General features: G+C 42.7%; 1 protein-coding gene across 1 annotated transcript in view; it reads right to left on the minus strand.

Annotated features, from left to right (window-relative positions):
- The window catches only part of TRPM6 (transient receptor potential cation channel subfamily M member 6), a 155,547-nt gene that overhangs the window by 26,121 nt on the left and 110,270 nt on the right, over window positions 1–19,156 (minus strand). The window contains exons 26-32 of the mRNA XM_067569200.1: window positions 14,427–15,577; window positions 14,142–14,254; window positions 11,347–11,473; window positions 9,006–9,103; window positions 8,383–8,441; window positions 6,892–6,917; window positions 129–179 (exon numbers count right to left, since the gene is read on the minus strand). Coding sequence (XP_067425301.1) covers window positions 129–179; window positions 6,892–6,917; window positions 8,383–8,441; window positions 9,006–9,103; window positions 11,347–11,473; window positions 14,142–14,254; window positions 14,427–15,577 — 1,625 coding nt within the window. The remainder of the gene's footprint in view (window positions 1–128; window positions 180–6,891; window positions 6,918–8,382; window positions 8,442–9,005; window positions 9,104–11,346; window positions 11,474–14,141; window positions 14,255–14,426; window positions 15,578–19,156) is intronic.

Raw genomic sequence — 19,156 nt, forward strand, 5'->3', positions numbered from 1 at the left:
CTACATTCAATTCATAGCAGTACAAACCACAGGGGGAAACTGAAGCATGCATAAGAATCATACAAATATTACCACAGCTTGTTAATGGGTGCAGTTGCTCAGCTGTCGTTCAAGTGCCTCCTGCTTACCTGAATAATGATGGTGCAAGTCCTGAGTTGTTTTCAAGGAGACTGAGATTTCTGAAATTATTTTAAAAGGATTACTATGTTAATTATTGTAGGAGAGAGAAGTGAATGATTTTGAATGTATTCCCTTCAAGTTTGTCATGAAACAGATTAATAAGAATGACTGTCTCAGCATTCTAAAGAGAGGAATCACTAATTGACTTTAACTATGTTATAATGTACAGTATGCTGGCAATTTTCAGTCATCAATTTAATATAGCCATACGACTTATTTATACAAGGAAATGAAGGGAGACTAGCAATATTAACCTCAAGGACATGTAGTTTCTCTGAGCCAATTACACCTTTGGGATGTTGAAAAAGCACTTTGCTGTCCATCATGCTTTACAACATCCCAAAGGCATGATTTTTGCAACTCCATACTCAGTCACTACACATTCCATTTACTATATACTATTACACAGAAGTTATAATAATACCGATCCATGACATTTAAAATGCTGTAAAAATATGAACAGACAAATAATTTATTGGCAAAACTAATTTAAAGAGACACTGTCATGTCAAATTTGGTCACAAATCTATGTTTTATAAAAACAAAGTTTTATATTACCTAATAGAAATATTTCCATTATCTATTTTAAATTATTTTTTTCCAGTGGAGAAGGAAGGTTATTACCTTATAGTAACTGGAGTTCTTTGCAATATGGGGTCCCTCTTTGTATTCACTGTGGGTACGCAAGCTATGTGCCCAGGATCAGGAATACTTTATCTTTGGGAAAGATGATATAAAGTGAAGTCCCAATAAGGGCCTCAAGTTTGCCTATACTTCTGACTGAGGCGATAACCATGAGGAGGGCTGCCTTCATTGATAAATGTAATAAATACCTCCAGCATGATAAAGGAGGCCAAGGGTTCAAACAGTGAGTTCATTAAGGTAGAGAGAAACCAGGTTCAAACTCCTAGCCAGCACTGACCTTGACACTAATTAGAATGTTCTCATGATGCATTTTTAAAAAATTTAGAGTTGTAGGTGGATAAAAAATTGAACAGTTTTTTCCACTGGGGGAATGGAAGGCATTAAAGGCTGCTAGATGTACTCACAGTGAACTCAGTGAGAGGCCCAAAGATTTTAAGGAGAGGAGATAGTCCAAGATAAGGGGAATGCCAGCCTCTTCTGGGAGCAATTGGCATTCATGGCACCATCGAGAAAAGAGCTTCCATTTGGCTATGTAACACATGCTCGTGGAGGGCTTTCAGCTACTCAGGCAGATGGCTCAGACGTTCCTCCAGCAGGGTCTCTCTAATTCCATTGTCCATCCAAAAGTCAGGCTGTCAGATGGCGGGATGCCAGATTGGGCTTTTTGCTTCTGCCCTCCTTCTGTGACAGGAGGTTTCGAGACTTCTGTTAGTGACCGCATGGAAGGGAGGCCTGGAGAGCCATAGTAAATCAAAACTGTCTCAGCTACCAAGGAGCTATTAAGATTACAGTCACCTTGATTTTCCTGAGGATGCATGGGAGGAGGAAGATGGGAGGGAAGGCATACATCAGGGGGTCTGACCACTGTACTAGGGAGGCATCCCCTCTAGATCTGTATCCCTGTGCATTGCGAGAACAGTAAATTAGCCACTTCTTGTTTGGCTGGGTTGGCGAAGAGTTCCCAAGATGGGAATCACCACTGAAGACAAATCTGTTGTGCCATGGATGAGTGGTATTTCTATTCATGATCCATATGAAAATGCCTAAGGAGGCTGTCTGCTAGGGAGTTCATTACTCATGGTAGGTGCGCTGCCAAGAGGGTAATATGATGGTGGAGGCACCAATTCCATAGCTGTGCCATCTCCCTGCAGAGAGGTGTGGCCCTTGCTCCCCGTTTATATAGTAAACAGTGATCATATGGTTTGACCTGACTTGACTGAGTGGATCAAATGAAAGGCAGGAACTGTTGACATGCCCTGTGTACTGCTCACAGCTCGAGATGGTTGATGTGGGACATGGACCCTTGTGAAGTCCAGGAACCCTGAGCTACGTGGTTGTCCAGGTGCACTTCCGAGTCAACCTTCTGGCTACTGAGGCCGATGGCTCAGACCTTCATCAAGTAGGATCTCTCTAACTCCATTGCCCATCCAAAAGCCAGGCTGTCAGATGGCAGGATGCCAGGTTGGTGTGATTGTTTCTGCTTGTGGAGTCCAGGAACCCTGAACTACGTGGTTGTCCAGGTGTGCTTCTCAGCCAACAAGAGCCGGTTCTGTGATAAGTGTCCTTGTGGGTGAGGGGGATAAAGGGAACTCCCTTACAATCATGTCTTTTCTCTCATCAGGTGAGAGGTGTCCAGATGCTGGGAAGAAGTGACACTCTTGCCTAATGAGTCAGCATTCAGGACACAGACTTTATTCAACCAAGTCTGGAGGCTGTGCAGGTGAAGCAAGGTGAAGGGGGGATCACTTATACGCATGGTGTACGCATGTGACCCAGGAGGACCTAGCAGGACCACACTGTCATTTGAGGATCAAGTTGAAGTTGGATAATAAAGTCCTGCGTTGCGAGGCATCTATCCGGCAATAAGTAGACCCTGGTTGCATTCATGTCCAGGACTGCTCCTATAAGTTCTATAGTCATTGTGGGTATAAAAATGGACTTTCCTGGGTTTTCTTCAAGAGCCAAGAAATGGCTCTCAAGCATCCTGTGAAAGGCTTCTGGGTCTGGAGAGGAACCATGTGTCTGCCTCTCAGTAACCTGTGGTGATTTCTCAGTAGTTCATAGGATCTCTGGTGGTATAATGGTTGTGGGGCTGGCTGGAACCTATACTGCAGAGGTCTGAAATATTTCCTGTGCAGTGCCAGGGTGGATAGTCCCTGGGAATGGAGGGTGGTGTAAGAGTCTTTGAGTGGGTGAATGTGATGCTTCCCAGGTGCATCCAGAATTGTGAGGGACCTTGCTACCACCTGCCCTTAGCGTAAGGAAGTCCTGTCTGTGCCAGCTGTAGATCAGCTCCCTGAATCCACTGGCCTCCAGCAACAGAAACACTGCCTTTCACTTTCTCTGTTGAGGTTAGCAATAGGCATATACCAACTCCTGAGTACCCTAATTCCACCCCACCCCCCCTTTTTTTCCCAGTTATGGTACCTTACTCCAAGAGATCCCCTATTCAGAGGCTTATCTTGGGGTTTCTGTTTTTGTAAATCCTCAGACTGGAGATTGTACGGGAGCTTATGTATGGATCCTGAATGTCTTCCAGCAGGATCAGGAGTGTTTCAGTGCTCCCCCTGAGCAGTCATCTGTCAGAGAGTGCGATACCGACCTCACCCCCCTCATCAGGAGATGATGAAGAAACTGTCAGCAGACCCAGCAGTACCAACTGCTCCTGCTCTTCTAAGTGCCCCAGTGGTAGCCGAGGATCTTCCTCAGGAGGTGTCTGAGATCAGGGGTAAAGGAGTGAACCCCATGGGGGGTACCATTGCTCCCTGGTTGTCAGATGCTGGTCCCAGTGATAAGAGGGTCCCCAGGAGGCTCTTATTTGGGCTAGTCTCTTGTGATGTTCTGAAGGCCAAAAGTATAAGTGGGTTCAAAAAAGAATTAGATAAGTTTCTGGAGAATATGTCCATCAATGGCTATTAGCCAAGATGGTCAGACACAACTCCATGCTCTGGGTGTCCCTAAACCTCCAACAGCTAGAAGCTGGGACTGGATCACTCAAAATTGCCTTGCTCTATTCATTCCCTCTGAAGCATCTGGCACTGTCCACTGTAGGAAGACAGAATATTGGGCTGGATGGAGCGTTTGTCTGACCCAATATGGCCGTTCTTATGAGTAGAGCCTCAGCAGAACCGGTGGCAGTGTCCTGTTCTTCCTTCTGAGTAAGAATTATCCAACTCAAAAGGTGAAGCCATCAACACTGGCTGTGCTAAGGTCACACAGTTTGAGGCAGGCTTCAGAGAGCTGTGCCACAATGATGTCAGAACATCTGTAGTTTTGCTAGAGCTCAGTATCAGAGAGTGACATGTAGATGGTGTAGTGATGTCCCTCACTAACACCAGGTCTGTTAGTATCAAAGACTCTGGATATCAAGTTTTCTGGATGTCAGGTCTTTGAGCTGGGCTGAGGTCTGGCTGGAGGAGAACTGGCTGGAGGCTCTGATACAGGATCTGTCAGTGCAAGCATGGCCATGCAGTGTGGTACTGCCAGTGCAGGCAGTGAGTATTCTTTACTGTCCTTGTGTTCTTTGGTGGATGGTTTTGGAGCACATAAAGCTCCTGGTACTGTGAGTGCCTGCCCTCATTACCCTTGAGCTCCAAGCACTCCTGCTCTGGGGTGTGGAATCTAGCTTAGTCCTGAGGGAAAGGGGAAAGCTGCTCTCTTCTTTGAGGACTTCTGAGCAGATTTGTCCGACCTCTTATGAAGGTGCTTCTCCTTACCTTCATCATGATTCCATTCCACAGAGTTTTGGGGCCTGCTAGAGGGGTCCATCACTGTCAATGGGGCAGTGCTCGGCAGCTCTGGCCAATGAGGCAAGGAACAATCTGACCGAGGTCTCATGGCGAGCGCCATCTCCTGCCAATGAAGTCTGACATTCCAAGACTGCCTAATGCATGGGACAAAAGAGGAACAGAGCTCACACGTCGATGAGATGTGTGATTCCCCTAGGCACTAGAGGCCGTTCTCCTGCAGGTCACTCACCAAGAAGACCCAGTGGCAGACGAGGCAAGGCTTGAAATCTGAGCCCTTGGGGATAAGTGCCAAGGCATCAGAGGAACAATGGAAGCAAACACACCAAACCCCAATAACTAACTAACTACACCAGTGATTCCCAACACATTGCCTGCAGGCCAAGAGTGGCCAGCGGGGTCTTTCAGAGTGGCCTGCGGCTCCCCTCACGCTGACTACAGAAGACAGACGCTGCCTAAGTACCCACCAGAGCGCATCGTCGGTGCAGGCTCCTTGCTGCAGCCAAGGGGACAGGAAATCACCAAGGAGGATCTCCCATTCCCCTGGCTGTAGCAGGGAGCACGTCAAAGCACTCCACCTGGGTCCCTAGGTACTGGGTCCCCGCTGAAGCCAGAGGAAGGGGAGCACTGATCTCCCATCCCCCTGGCTGCAGAAGGGAATAGCTGCTTAGGGACCCAGGTGGAGCACACGGTTTCCCTGCTGCAGCCAGGGGGATGGGAGATCCTCCTTGATGAACTCCTTCCCTCTGGCTGCAGTAGGGGGGAGGGGCTGCTGGCAGAGCCTGGTGGCCCTTCAGGGTTGTAAAAATCATATTTGTGGCCCTCAAGCCAAAAAGATTGGGAACCACTGAACAACACTAAGACTTCTAACCGGCTAGATACTGAAAACTATTAATTTAACTATCTACAATATTTGCAGGATTAGAGTTTTGAACAAGCTATGGACAGAGGAGCATTCTGTCCCAGACCGTGCACAATAGAAGAGAAACTGAAGAGGTGGTGGTTGCTGTGTGCTGCCACTTATGCCCTTGCTTTGTAGCACAAGGTGACGTAGCAGCAGCCCCACACACATGATTGAAAAATGTCTGGTTCTGGGTGCTGGACCATGTGCAGACCCACAGTGACTACCTATTAGGGACCAACACTTTAAGAAAAGCAATTACTTGGATGCATTGATGGGACTCTATCAACTTGAAAATCATATTTCTGTCTAAAATGTTTGTACTATTTTTAAATAGCAACACATAAGATTATTATAACTGAAAGAAGTTTGCCAAAAATTGTCAATTTGTTTTTTTTACTTTGCATATTTGACAGCATATTTCTACAGTTGTAGTGATGGTGAATGATCTTCCCCAAGTTCTGCAAGAGAGTGTTTACCAGTATCAACAGCAGCAGAGTTGAAACTAAAACTGAAGTAGCAGCAGACAATAGTGAGTACAAGGAGGAGAGGGAGCATTCCAAATATTTGGTGTTGTTCTTGACCCCAGCCAAAACACTCTTCTAACAGGAGGATACAAAACACCTTCAAAACATTTTTAAGAAATTAAAAGCCAGTCTGCTCTTTGAGAAGCTTGCATTTTAAAAATATTAATCAGCCGCAAGAAAACTCAACTTGAAAGTGTCTCTTTAATATGTGACTGCAAAATCTGCAGCCCAAATACCCATAGTGCTACCCGTTGTGAACATAAACTTGACTAGAAAAGGCTACATACAAAAGTTCTGTTTTTGCTGGACAAAGTCATCCTTCAAACTTTTAAGTAAATATCAAAGAAGCTTGAGAACATATTTACATCTTTGACATTGAACTTCTGCACTGCCAACGCAACAATGGACCTGATCCTTCAAAGAGAGTTCCATGTGCCAAGGAATTGCATCCAGAATAACTTACCATGGCTGCAACCATGACTGTGCTTAGAAACACTAATTGTAATCAGAAATTTTATGGTAGGCGTAACCCTCAGAGATATGTCAAGGTTCCCATTGAACTCTCTTGCAATCTCAGGGATAGAATTCATCCTTCTCTTTTAAACACAGCACAGTTCATTCCTGCTGAGAAGTGTGTGAGATTTTATATTCTTGGGTTTAACAAAATAGATGGAAATTTCCTTTAGCATGGGGAAAACATATTATCACATTATATGTAGTAAACTGTAAAGTTACTATTCTTTCTGTTGAGTATTAATTATTGTTAACCCTCTTCCTGTTTACCCTCCATGCTTACAATGGAACCACTTCTCCGGTTATGTAATTCAGAATTGTGAAAGTAGGATTTACGAATACGAAATTAAAGACAAGTAATAATCAATCAAAAACTTACTGTCAATGCCGTTTGAACGTCTCAACCTGTTTTAGAATCAAGCATAGAAAATTATGCTTCAAACTGTTCTGTGATTAAACAAGCAATGAAATGAAAGGATTTGAACTATGTCAATTCAAAACTTACAAAGATTTAATCTCACTATATAACACACAAGAATCACGAGCATAAAATTGTTGCTTTGACATACAACTGATCACTTATTACTAAGAGACAGCAGTATTTCTCTGCATTTTCCCCTCTCTGATTTGTGCTTACAATTCTGGGTCACTGTCTTGTTTAGGTAATAACAATATTGTTTAAAGAGCGCTTCAATCAGATGAGTGGCAGGTGGATTGTTTGCTTTTTAATTTTAACCTAAGCTTTGATGTCCTGGCTTGTATGTGTCCCACTGCCCTGTACTGGATGCAGTCAGACTTGATCAATATTTTGCAGTTGCCTTGCATTTTGGTAGCTGGTCTGTAACAGGAAGGCTATACTGTAAACCCTAATGCTACTGATACTTAATAGTCTCTGTTGCTTCAAGTGACAGAACCTATTGGGGGTGGGGGAGCAGAAGTTGAAAAGACAAAAGATTATGGGCATAATTCTCCTCTCACATCAGTGTAAATCAAGAGTAATTACACTGCTCTGACTTCTGTGGAAGTGACAGAAGTGAGTTCTGTTCTCAGTTTAGCATGTTAGACTGTTAAAAAATACATGTTGAAATCATGTGGAATGTGGCAATGCCATGTGCCTTTTATTTATTTTATCAGGGAGGGTTGCTAAGTAGTGGGGATGTATACTGCAGTGATGAACTCAAGGGAGAGAGGGAGGAAGAGAGATAGATACACACAAAGTACCCCAAATATTAAGACAATTATCAAGCAAGTTGAAAAAACATCCAAGAGATTTGAAGAAATAAACAAGAAAATTGAAAACACTTTTCAAGCCAGTATAATTTTATTTCAGTATAATCATAGCTTAACCACTGCCAAAATCTCTTTATAGAAAGCAAGTCAAATATTTTGCAAATGCAGACAGACTTACTGCCAACGTAGAGCTGATAAAAAGGATTTTAATCAGAGAATGAGAGCTTTTCAGGACCAGCTGGATTTTTGTTATTTCAAAAAGAAATACCCAATTTGTGCAGCAAAAGCAAATGTTGCCTTTCATACTCAGTAGATTAGAATAAGTAGTTAAGATGCTGTGGTGACTGAATGAATGAGAAAATTAGATAATAGTGGGATAGAAGAGATAAAAGAATTTATGTTCCTTCTAAAATTAGAAGTTACATTTGAATTAATAACCCTTTAAAATAAACAATACACCTTTATTTTATTGAAAAAAGTCTATTGCCCGAATCCTTCATTTTACATATGCACAAATTCCTCATCCCAAATGCACTATAGAACTAAAACGGAAAGCTGCACTATCTACAGAACTGGGTTACAACAGAGTCTGCTTTTGTAGATATGCAGCAAGTATCTTACAATAGTTAAGAATACATACGAGGAGTTCCTGTTCAGATTATTCTTCCAGGTGGACCCAATCATGCTATTACTCAAATCCTGAGAAGAAGAAACAGGCTGTTACCGGTAGCTTCTATATATCACTGTCCTATGTGCATAATCAGAGCAGCTCATAAAGCCTCTGATCCTGCAAACACTTATGTATGTACATAACTTGACTACCATGAGTGCTCCCATGGAAATCTAAGGGTTTCACAGCTTTATCACAGCAGATGATGAAGATGAACTTGCCAGAGTTACCTTAGTTCGCTAATCACCTCATTCAACCTTAGTTCGCTAATCACACATTCAACACCAGATTGTGTATTTGCTTAATGGCCTAAAGAATTACTACTAAATGCTCACCTTTCTGATCATTGTCTTCATTCACAGTCTCATTTCACGATTCACTAGTTTAATATCCTACTTTATTAATTGTTGTTAAGTGTTCATAGCAGTAAGTTTTCATTTACTACCATAGATGTACCTTGCCAGCATGAAATGAAATTTGACACATATCAAAAGACAGAAGCTCAGCTGGTGAAAATCAAGCATAGCTCTATGGAAACTACAATAATTTACATGAGCCAAGGATTTGGTCCATGATATGTCCTCAGATCTTACCTCTTGAGACTGCCTCAAAGAGTCACAGATTTGCAAAGAGTGCCTACCAGTTTCTTGATTTTTCATTTTCTGGTGCATATAACTGAGACGTTCCAAACCTAGCCAAGAAAGCAAGACGAGAAAATATATTTCTAATACTGAAATGAAAAGCATTATTACTATAAAATAAACACTCATAAAGTATCTATATGATCTATTACTTTAGAAGCCAACAATATAAAGCAACAACAGAATTTCACAGAACTGAGGTAGACTGTTCCCACTTTCTGTTAGCCTACAGCTTTTACTGTAGCTCAGGTTTTCTCATGCTGTGATCTGTAGAGCACCAGTGCTCCAAGGTGCTTTTCCTGCTGGTCTGCAAAATGTAGTCTAAGAGCTGTGTGGTGACAGAGTTAGGAGATAAGGTGATCTGTGGGAGAATCTCTCTCTTAAAATCTGGCCTGTATAATGAAAGAGCTGGAGAATCACGGCTACACAAGAGTCAGAAATGTCATTCTTTAGAACTTGACCGAGACCTGAAGAAGAGCTCTGTGTGGCTCAAAGCTTGTCTCTCTCACCAACAGATTTTGGTCCAATAAAAGATATTACCTCACCCATTTTGTGTCTCTAATATCCTGCGACCAACACAGCTACAACTATACTGCCTACATTACTTAGAACTTATCACTCAAATACAGGGGACATAAATTTACTTCTCTATGAAGAATGTATTCTGAGCAATGACATCTGAGTAATCTACAGATATATGGTGGGTTACCTATTATGCTGCAAATAGAAAATGAAAGGTACCAAAAACCAACTAATCTATCAATATGTATAATATCATAGTAGTACCTATGACCATAAACCTCTTCAAAAATATTAATGAGGGCTAGATTGTGCTTGCACAGTTAGATGCTGTGATACTCCATGTGACGCTGTCTGGAATATAAGTGATCATTTATAATATTATTGATATCGATATTACAAAATTAGAATGAATCTTACAAAATACACTATGTCAGGTACCATTGGAAAGGTTATAATTTGTTAAGTATGATAATATTGTTTATACATGTGTATCAGTTTTGTATTATGAGTTCTAAATATGTATGATATATTTATATTTCTAACTTGTGCGGTGTTTCTGGGTGACATCTCCAAGGGAATGGCAGCAGCACTAAGCCTGCTTAATGGCCCATTAAGGGAATTCAAATGTATGATGAATCCAGTGAAAGAACCCAGGGGCTACACCTTATGAGTCACCAGGACATATGAGAACATGCCTATGGACAGGGGACTCTGAGGCTTTTCCATGCCATGTGCTGTGTAGCTGTGTTTGGGACAGCCACATGGCAAAGGGACATAAAAGGCAGCTCCACCATCCCCATATTGTCTTCATTTCTGCTTCCTACCTCTGAATCAATTCATCTACAACTGAAACTGTGAAACAAAGGACTGAGACCCATCCAGGTACTGGATGTACACCAGAGGAACTGTACAAATCTGCGAACTCCACAATTCTGCTGAGAATCTGATATATAAGGACTTTAAAGTCATTCATATATATCTTATTGTTTTGACCATTTAACATCATCTTCTTATTTGTTTCTTTCCTTTTATAATAAACCTTTAGTTTTAGTTACTAATGGATTGGCTGGCAGTGTAGTATTTTGGGTAAGATCCAAACCTATATTGAACTGGCAATGTGGCTAACCCTTTGGGGATCAGGAGAACATTTTGGTAAAGGGAATAGAGTTTAAATAACTTATTTCTTTACTGGACCCAGTTGCTGATTGGGAGTCAGATGCAATAAAGGAAGCTGTGTATTTCTCGTCGTAGCTTCTCAATAACCAGTGTGGGAAATCAGGAGCACTGTTTGCAACTGGTCGAGGAATCTAACTTCAGTGTTACGCACCAGTTCTGGGAGAATCTGCTTTCCTTTTGCATCCTGCCCTGACCTTGGCATTTTCAACCCTACGCACAGACGGGTCACATTCCAGAAACTCCCAAAGGCAGGAATCATGGCTCACAGAGACACAATTCCATTCCCTAATCCCTGTTTACTTCTGAGAGGTAGCAATCTGCTACTGTACCACAACAGTAGCAAATTACTACCCCAACTCCTGCAACAGTTCAGCTGTGGTGGCCAGCACACTGGAGGAGATGGAACCTAGGCTTCACCCACTCCATGCTTCTGTCTGTCCATTGCTTTGAGTGGGGGGAATGAGTGTGTGCATTTACTACCTAACCCTATAATTTGCCTCTTGAGGTGGTTCTGGTTGGTGACATTTTAGGCTCCTGGACTGTTACTGGTGTATTCAGGAGTTCTGTGCTTCATCAGCTGAAGAGTGTTACATACTTAGCTGATTGAAATTAGCTACAGTTAGCCAGTTCTTGCTGTATTTCTCTTCTTCACCCAAGAAACAGCTTTCTGTTGGCTCTGAACTCATGTGGGTGCTGTGGGGACAACCATCCACTGTAATTACCTGGCATGAGACAGAGAAAATAGTACTCAATATTATAAGACTAGTAGCTCTGCAGTTCCTCTGTGACATAGTCCTTAGAATCACCGCAGGAGGAATGCCAACAATAAACATTTTCACTTGTCTCAAAATGCTTTACAAACAATATGAAATAAGCCTCAAAGTACCTCCATGAGAAAGACAAGTGCAGTGTACCCTTAGTTATCCTAACTTCACCTATCCAAACACCCCTGGAATCTTAAACAAGAACATGCCCCTTGTGTCCCATTTCAGATGACAGCACTTCAGAAAAAAGATGCGTAAGTAATGGAGGTGGTTTAACACTTTGTCCCAAGCCACACAATTCAACAGGGGCAGTGCAAAAACAAGGAAGATGAGACACCATGAGGGAAGCAAACCTGGCTGAAGCACTTATATGTAAAGCAATTCAGCACATAATATTTTGTGGAAGAGCAGAAAAAAACCTGAAGTTTTTGGCATCTGATGGGTCTTTCAGATAAGGGTCTTTCTAGTTATACTGTATTATTCTTCCCTTACTATAGATTGGTAAACCGAGACACAGAGAATTGATCAATATTAGACAGCTGACAAGTGACAGGGCAGAGAATGAAACCTAGGGTTTTTCTCCCCCAGCTCTAACTATTGTGAGATACAATAATTGAGAAATACATTTTCCTGTATTTGTTAAATGTTGCAGAAACACATTGCACATGTATAGAAAATGTTACAAAACTGGTCAACTGATATTTAAAATGAAAGTCCTGGTATTGTATCTTTTTAATACATAATCTTTAAAATATAATTGCTTATCATGCTGCCTAGTGATAGGAATAGGCACTCCAAGGGTCTATTCATAACTCTGCTAAAGCCACACAACAAGCTATTAGGTAAATGAGTTAAACCTTCAGTTTTCTGCCTCCGTTTTCTCATCACTAAAGTGGGGATAACAGTTCTCCAGCTCACAAGGATGTTGGTAATCTCTTTGTAAAAAAACGTTGATGCACTCCACACTCCCTTAAAAAGCGGCTAGCACTCAGGGAAGGGGACATTGGATTGCTGTAAGTTCGAAGCAAAGGAGGGGCTTTTCTTTTCTCTGTGTTGGCTCTCATCGGAAAAGCTGGGATCTTGACTGGCAGCAGCTGGCAACATGATTGAAGTTGCTCCTTCCTTCTGTCTTAGACGTGCTGCAGGTGCATCCCCCAAGCCCTGGCCTCAATCAGGAAGTGAAGAAACAAAACTACGATGACCAGACATCCCGATATTAGGGGCTTTATTTACACAATTATATTCCCCCCAGCTCCCTGAAAAAAACAAAAGTGTCCTGATTTTTCACACTTGGTATCTAGTCACCCTGCACAAAACTGATCTAGGGCCTTAACCTGTACCCTTTGAAGTCAATGGTAACACTCTCATTGACTTCACTGGGTACAGAACTGAGCCCCTAAATATTATAAATAAAGAGAACGTAAACAAAATCAAAGCAAGACAATAGATTTGGGATCAATTATTTAGTTTGGTCATGACTGAAGTACTTTTCCAGGGCTAAAACCCAATGGGCATTAATGTTAACTTTTCTATCCCATAATACTACAATACTGCCACTAAAGAGCTAAGAAGGAAGATAAAGAATATGGCATTCTGCTTACACCTGTTCCTACTGACATAGGTGCCAGCTTTGGAGGTGCCCAGGGGGCCAAGCACCCACAGAAAAATAAAAGTGGGTGCTCAGCACCCACTGGGACAGTCAGGGTGATTAGCTGTTGGCGGAGTCCACTGATCAGCTATTTCACCCACGGACTGTGGCTGCGGTTTGTCTTGCCCCACCTGCCTGGCCTCCGATTAGCTGTTTGATTTAATCAGATTAAATCAATCTGACGTGAATCAATCAGCTGGGGGGACCTCTGCTCCAGCCTCTGGCAGACTCAGGGCGGCACCCAGCCAGGGAAGGGGGTGGGGGACCAATTCTCAAGCTATGCCTCCCACGCATCCCCCACTGTAAAAAAAAAAAAAAAGCAGTTTAAGGCGTTAGGGTTAGACTGGTCACCACGTTGGGCGTTAGCACACAGCACCACCAGCCCCTGCTGCTCACCTGGGAGCTGGGGCCGCCCCACGTGCAGTGCTTCCCCTCCTCCTGCCTGCATTCATTTGTGCCTCCCTCAGTGATGGCGTGTGTGTGGCTTCAGCTCCCAGCCACGCTCCCTCTGACCCCAGGCTACCAGGCAGCAGGTAAATCCCGGAGGGAGCCCGGGTAGGACTAGGGCTGGGGAAGGGGTGGGATGGTTTGGGGTCCCCGGCTGGAAAATTGGGCACTCCGAGCCCAAACCTGCTGCCTCCTGACCCTGCCACCCATGGACCATCCCCGTCGCCCCCCAGGAGTCCCAATCCTGTCCTGCCACCCATGCCCCCCTTCCTTAGTCCTGCCGCAGGGGCAGGATCGGGACTGCTGAGGGTGCTTGTGTTCTGGCACAGCCTTCTGCCTCCTGACCCTGCTGCCCATGGCCCACCTTCCGCAGTCCTGATCCTTCCCTGCCCACCCATACCTCCCCGCAGTCCTGGTGGCAGCAGGTGCAGGATCAGGACTGCTTGGGTGGGGCTCGTGTCCCGGCATAGCTTGCCACCTCCTGCCCCTGCATGATCCTGTGAGGGGATGGAGCAAAGGTAGGGCACCCACCGGCACCTGAAGGGTTTTTTGTTTCTTCTTGTCCTTCAGGGATTGTCTGTCTCTATTCTGTTGTTTTGCTTTTATCCACACAGACTGGATCAGCTCACTAGATTTTGATAGCTCTGAGGGTAAAGGTAAACAAAATTAAATGATTATAGTACAGAGATTTGATTTGAAAGTGAAGGTTCAATAAATAAGATTAAAATGAAGAATAGTCTCCACTCTTTCCCTCTGGGCAATTCCCCAAACCTCAGTTAAAAATGCTATCGTTGTACAATATTTTAATATTACTACCTTTGGCTTTGCAGGTCTTTCCCATTTTCTCTTCCTTGTGAGATTGAAAGCTGCTCCTCTTGCGGAAAGTCCAGTCTCTCCTGAGTGGGTTGATCCAGAAGGAGGTGCTGCGCTGGTGCTTGGGCTCAGGCTCTGAGGTGTCACTGCCATATCCTGATTTGGCTGAGTTGTAGGAGAAGGATTTGGATGCTTTTATCGGGACATGCTGTGGACTACTACGGGTGCAGTTGCAGTCACTGTCGCAGGTGGAATGCATGCACGATGGCTGCCTTTTCTCACGGTCTAAAACTCCTTTTTCATCCCCTTCAGAGAACCCCCAGTTCACATGACCACCTCGGGTTTCCTCAGTATGGCTGTGTGAGGGCACTACCGTCTCACTGGCGATAACTGGGGAACTCAGAGAGTGCTCCACCACAATCCCATTACCTTTCTCAGATGGTAACTGAATAATGGAGTCCCATTGTTTCTCTTGGCAATTTTCTGGCTTTCTTTCAGTGAGATTAGTACTCTGCAGACTTTGGTGCAATACAGTCCTACAGCGATTATTTTGTTGCTTAGCTGCCAACTCATCTCCCCTGAACTTGTCAGGAGTGCTTGGAAGGGACAAATTCAAGCTGACTTCTTCAGAGAAAGCAGCTCCCTGATGATCGGAAGGGACCAAGAGAAACTGTCCATATCTAGGCATTGATTTAGTCTCAGAGGAGACCCCAGAAGTGAGAGTGTCACTTTCTATTTCTTGCTTTTTCGGGATGCCTGCTGTTTTCCTTTCCTTGTAGTTCCCAGTTTCAACAATGTGGCTATGGCACTCTAATGGCCACTGACTTCTTGCCAAGTTGCTTAGAAGGGAAGGAGGCATGCTGTAGTAGTTATAATTCTTATCATTCAAACATTCCAAGCTGCCCAAAGTCTTTGAATATATTGCATTATTCCAGCTGTGTGGAAGTTTCCTAAAGGCTCGGTGCTTTGTATCAGCCAGCAGGGCCTCTTCCACCTGCAACGTGTCTACAGCAGAAATTACTTTTAGGGTATCAACAGTCAAGGCAGAGAGGTCCTGTAGGTGTCCTAGCTGGCTGTCCAGAGAAAGCAAGGAGTCTTTGATGTAGAACACTTTCTCATGCACGTCCTTCAGCAGCAAAAACACCTCCTCCACTCTAGGGGAAAACACACATATTAAAATAATAAACCGAAATATTTGTATTATTTTATTCCTTTATTCCCATTGATGAATGAAAATATTAAAAACAGAAAAAGAGAAAATCTTTACCATTCCATAATTAAACAATCCTCTCCTATTTTTCTACAGTGAATTCCATCTTCACAGACACCTGCATGTGATAAAATCTCATTATCTATTAAAATAGCAGCAGGTAGTAATTCCTGGTGCCTACCACCACATTACCTTTAAAACCTCCCACTCATTGTGGACTTTAGCTAGAGGTACAATCACAAAAAGTTCAGCCAAAGCTAAAATATTTAGACTTTTGCAAGGAAGTCTGTCCTCTTCTCTTACCAAACTTTCCTTAACCAAAGTGACTTGTGATGCACTCTCTCTCCACTCTGTACATTCACTGCCATTCACTCTCGCGCTCTTAATAAACATTTCACTACCTTCCCAAGCTTCAGTCCTAGTACAGTTTATGAGGTCATTCTCCTATTCTGCAATTTCCTCTGGGATCAAGATGGTAGCATTAGCATTCATGGTGGTAGCATTGGCACCATCCCGGTGGTGGCTATGGGTGCCAGTTGGGAGGTGACCTTAAGTTTTGGGTAATTTGGTTTTATATGACCAGGAACCCCACCGTGATGGCAGACTGCCTGCCTTCCCTTAGGGAAAGAACTTTTCAAATCCAGGCTCCCTTGAGGCTTTTTAACAAAGTTGGGGTTCAATTTATTCCTAGGCCTCTCATTCCTTTTCACCAGGGGAGCAGAGGGATCACCCTTTCCCTGGGGTTTGCACCCCTCATGAGCCCTTGTCTCAATATATTCACCAGCAATTTCTGCTGCCTCCAAAACTGTAAAAGGTTTTTTGTCACAGATGGCCACTTTTACCTCATCAGTGGCTGTCCACAATAATTGCTCTGGTGCCACCAAATCAAACAGTTTATCAACACAGTTTATCAACACAGTTTATTATAGCCACCTTCAGCTCCCATTTATTCATATAATTACACATCTTTATGAACGTATTTCACATGAGTGACATTGTCAAACATTTTAAGATTTCTATATATTAATTGACAGAACTCAGGGGTAATCTTAAACCTTTTCAATACCTTTCCTTTAAATTTCTTATGCACTTAACATCACCCTCCTTCATATCATTAAAAAATTATCTGACTTTCCCAGTCAACCTGGTTAAGAGGATGGACATCCATTTATCCTCTGGAATCTTACTGATTCCACACAGTCTCTTAAAGGTGGATAGGAATTCCTCCATGCAGTCAGTCTCTTGATAAATTGGGTAGGCTATCTCCCAGTCCCTGCAGTTGAGAGGGGAGGTACTCACAGTCTGAGGCTACTCCTTTTGCTGCTCTAGGACTTTGAGTGGCAGTGTGAGCTTCCACCTGTTTCTGGTATGCTCTTTCCTTAGCTTCTAGCCACTTCATGCATCTTTGGGGAGCTTCCTTCTCCATTTCAGTATTGGCTTTGCGTCTTTGGTAGGCTTTCTCCTCAGCTTTCTTGGTTTCTTTTTTCTCCTTGATCTGGAGTTCCACCATACTTATTCATTCTCACATTCTTTCTTGGCTTCTAGGAGCCTAGGCTGATCCAGTTCTGCTGCAGTGGTCTCTGTGGACTAAGGGACCTTACTCAGACCCTGCTCTTTGTCTATGAGCAAATCTCTCAGTTCCTGATCTGAGGCTTTCTTTTTATGGGATATTCCCCTATTTTTACATAATTTTTCAAGGTCTTTGTGTCAAGACCCTCATATGATAGTGATTAACTCATTCATTGTGACTAATCTTTAATCCTTAAAACTTGCAATATCAAATTTAAACTTTTAACAGCATTGGGTTATGATCTATAAACCCAACTGACCTGTGGAATATGAATACTGCCAACTAAGCCAATTGTCACAATGTCTGGAGTGGCTCACAACTGTAAATGGTTATCTCAGGGCAGACTGTCAGAAAACAGGGCAGACACCCCAACCTGGTGGTGTGTTCTATAATTAGATTTCACCAAGCCAGTAACAAATGTGAACTCATAAATCACAATATCAGTCTTACTGTGGAGTCACAGACAGTCCCCTTTAGACTCTCCAGTCTATCTTGTCACCCAGACAAACTGGACTTTGTAATAAAAAGTCACTTAAACCAAAAATCACACCAGCTCAGGTTGCTCCCAGTCCCAAGAGACCAGTCACTTACCTCAGAACAATTGGTACTCTAGCTCTTACACCAAAGTCAACGCTGGTAGCCAATTCTATAGTAAACTAACTAAAGTTGTATTGGCTAAGAAAATGAAGTGAGAGTTAGTGAGAGGTTAAAGCACATAAAATAGATGCACAGGTGAGTCACAGTTTTTAATTTGAAATGGTAGCAGAGATGTAGTAATCTGCCAGTTTCCCAAAAGTCGCTCAATGCTACCCAGAATAACTTGGGGGATCTTAGTTTTCTTGTTCAGTCATTCTGCCCGTTAGAATCCAAACAGTCCAGAGATGAAGGATATTTCCTTGAATCCATTCTTATTGCTTCCTCTCTCAGAAAACAAGCTGATAATGTCACTTTTCCTTTGATGATGGAGAGGGAGAAATGCATTTTGAGTCTTTGACCTTCGATCATCACACACAACGACCACTTGCTTTGAAACTAGCATTTTTCTGTTAAAATTCTTCGTTTGTATTTCACCAGGTTTCTTTCTCATTTGATGGCTCATTTGATAGGTTATTTAGTTACAGGGGTATACACAATGTAAATGTTTGCTATTCCATTATAACAGGATACTAATAAGTGTAAATAATGCAACTGATATTCCATTAGTTTTCATGAAGTTTAAACACCAAATATACTCATGGACATTTAACAATTACTTTGATCTAAAAGTGAATTGACCTGGGGCTTTGGCATGAGCTGGTACCTGGTCTGCCAGTGTCACACAAACCACTCTAAAAGGGCTCACGGAACTACAGATTTGGGTTTTTTTCATTTCTTACACGTGGAACCCTGGTGAGGAAGGAACATTTTTTGTAGTATCTTTTTGCCATCTTGGTTCATATTTTATGTATCTGAATGCTACCTTTTACTTTCTCTGTAGAATTCATCTGCCAGACAAGTAAAGCTTTTTAAGGCCTTCAAACCCCTCATGTACATTGTGAGAAATTCCCAACCTGGAATGATTCAATAAGTTAATTTTAACTAAAAGATTTTCTTAGTTCTAACTAAAGATATATTAGATCATATCTCTATGATCTCTAGACAATCTCTCCATATATCGTCCCACCAATGTAAGAAGGTGCTAAACTAGATGCAGGCAGTACACAAGAGGAAGGAACTGCATTCTATTAGCAGCAAGGTATCTACAGGATGCAGTCTATCTAGATACTTCCAAGAATCTAAAGCAGCAGCTGTGTTGAACAGAAATCATGCTACAAAGAAACCTTGGTGATCCAAAAATGTTATTCATCTAAGCAGTATTCTTTTAAAAGGGATTCTTCCTATTCCGCTAAATACAGAATCATTTAACTGATCTATTGTTTATCAGTTCAGTTTTCAATTAAATCAATTCTTCCA

Source organism: Emydura macquarii, unplaced genomic scaffold (assembly GCF_026122565.2).
Source record: "Emydura macquarii macquarii isolate MOO-44397 ecotype Brisbane River unplaced genomic scaffold, CSIRO-AGI_Emac_v2 contig_2897, whole genome shotgun sequence".
In the NCBI taxonomy this organism is placed as follows: domain Eukaryota; kingdom Metazoa; phylum Chordata; order Testudines; family Chelidae; genus Emydura; species Emydura macquarii.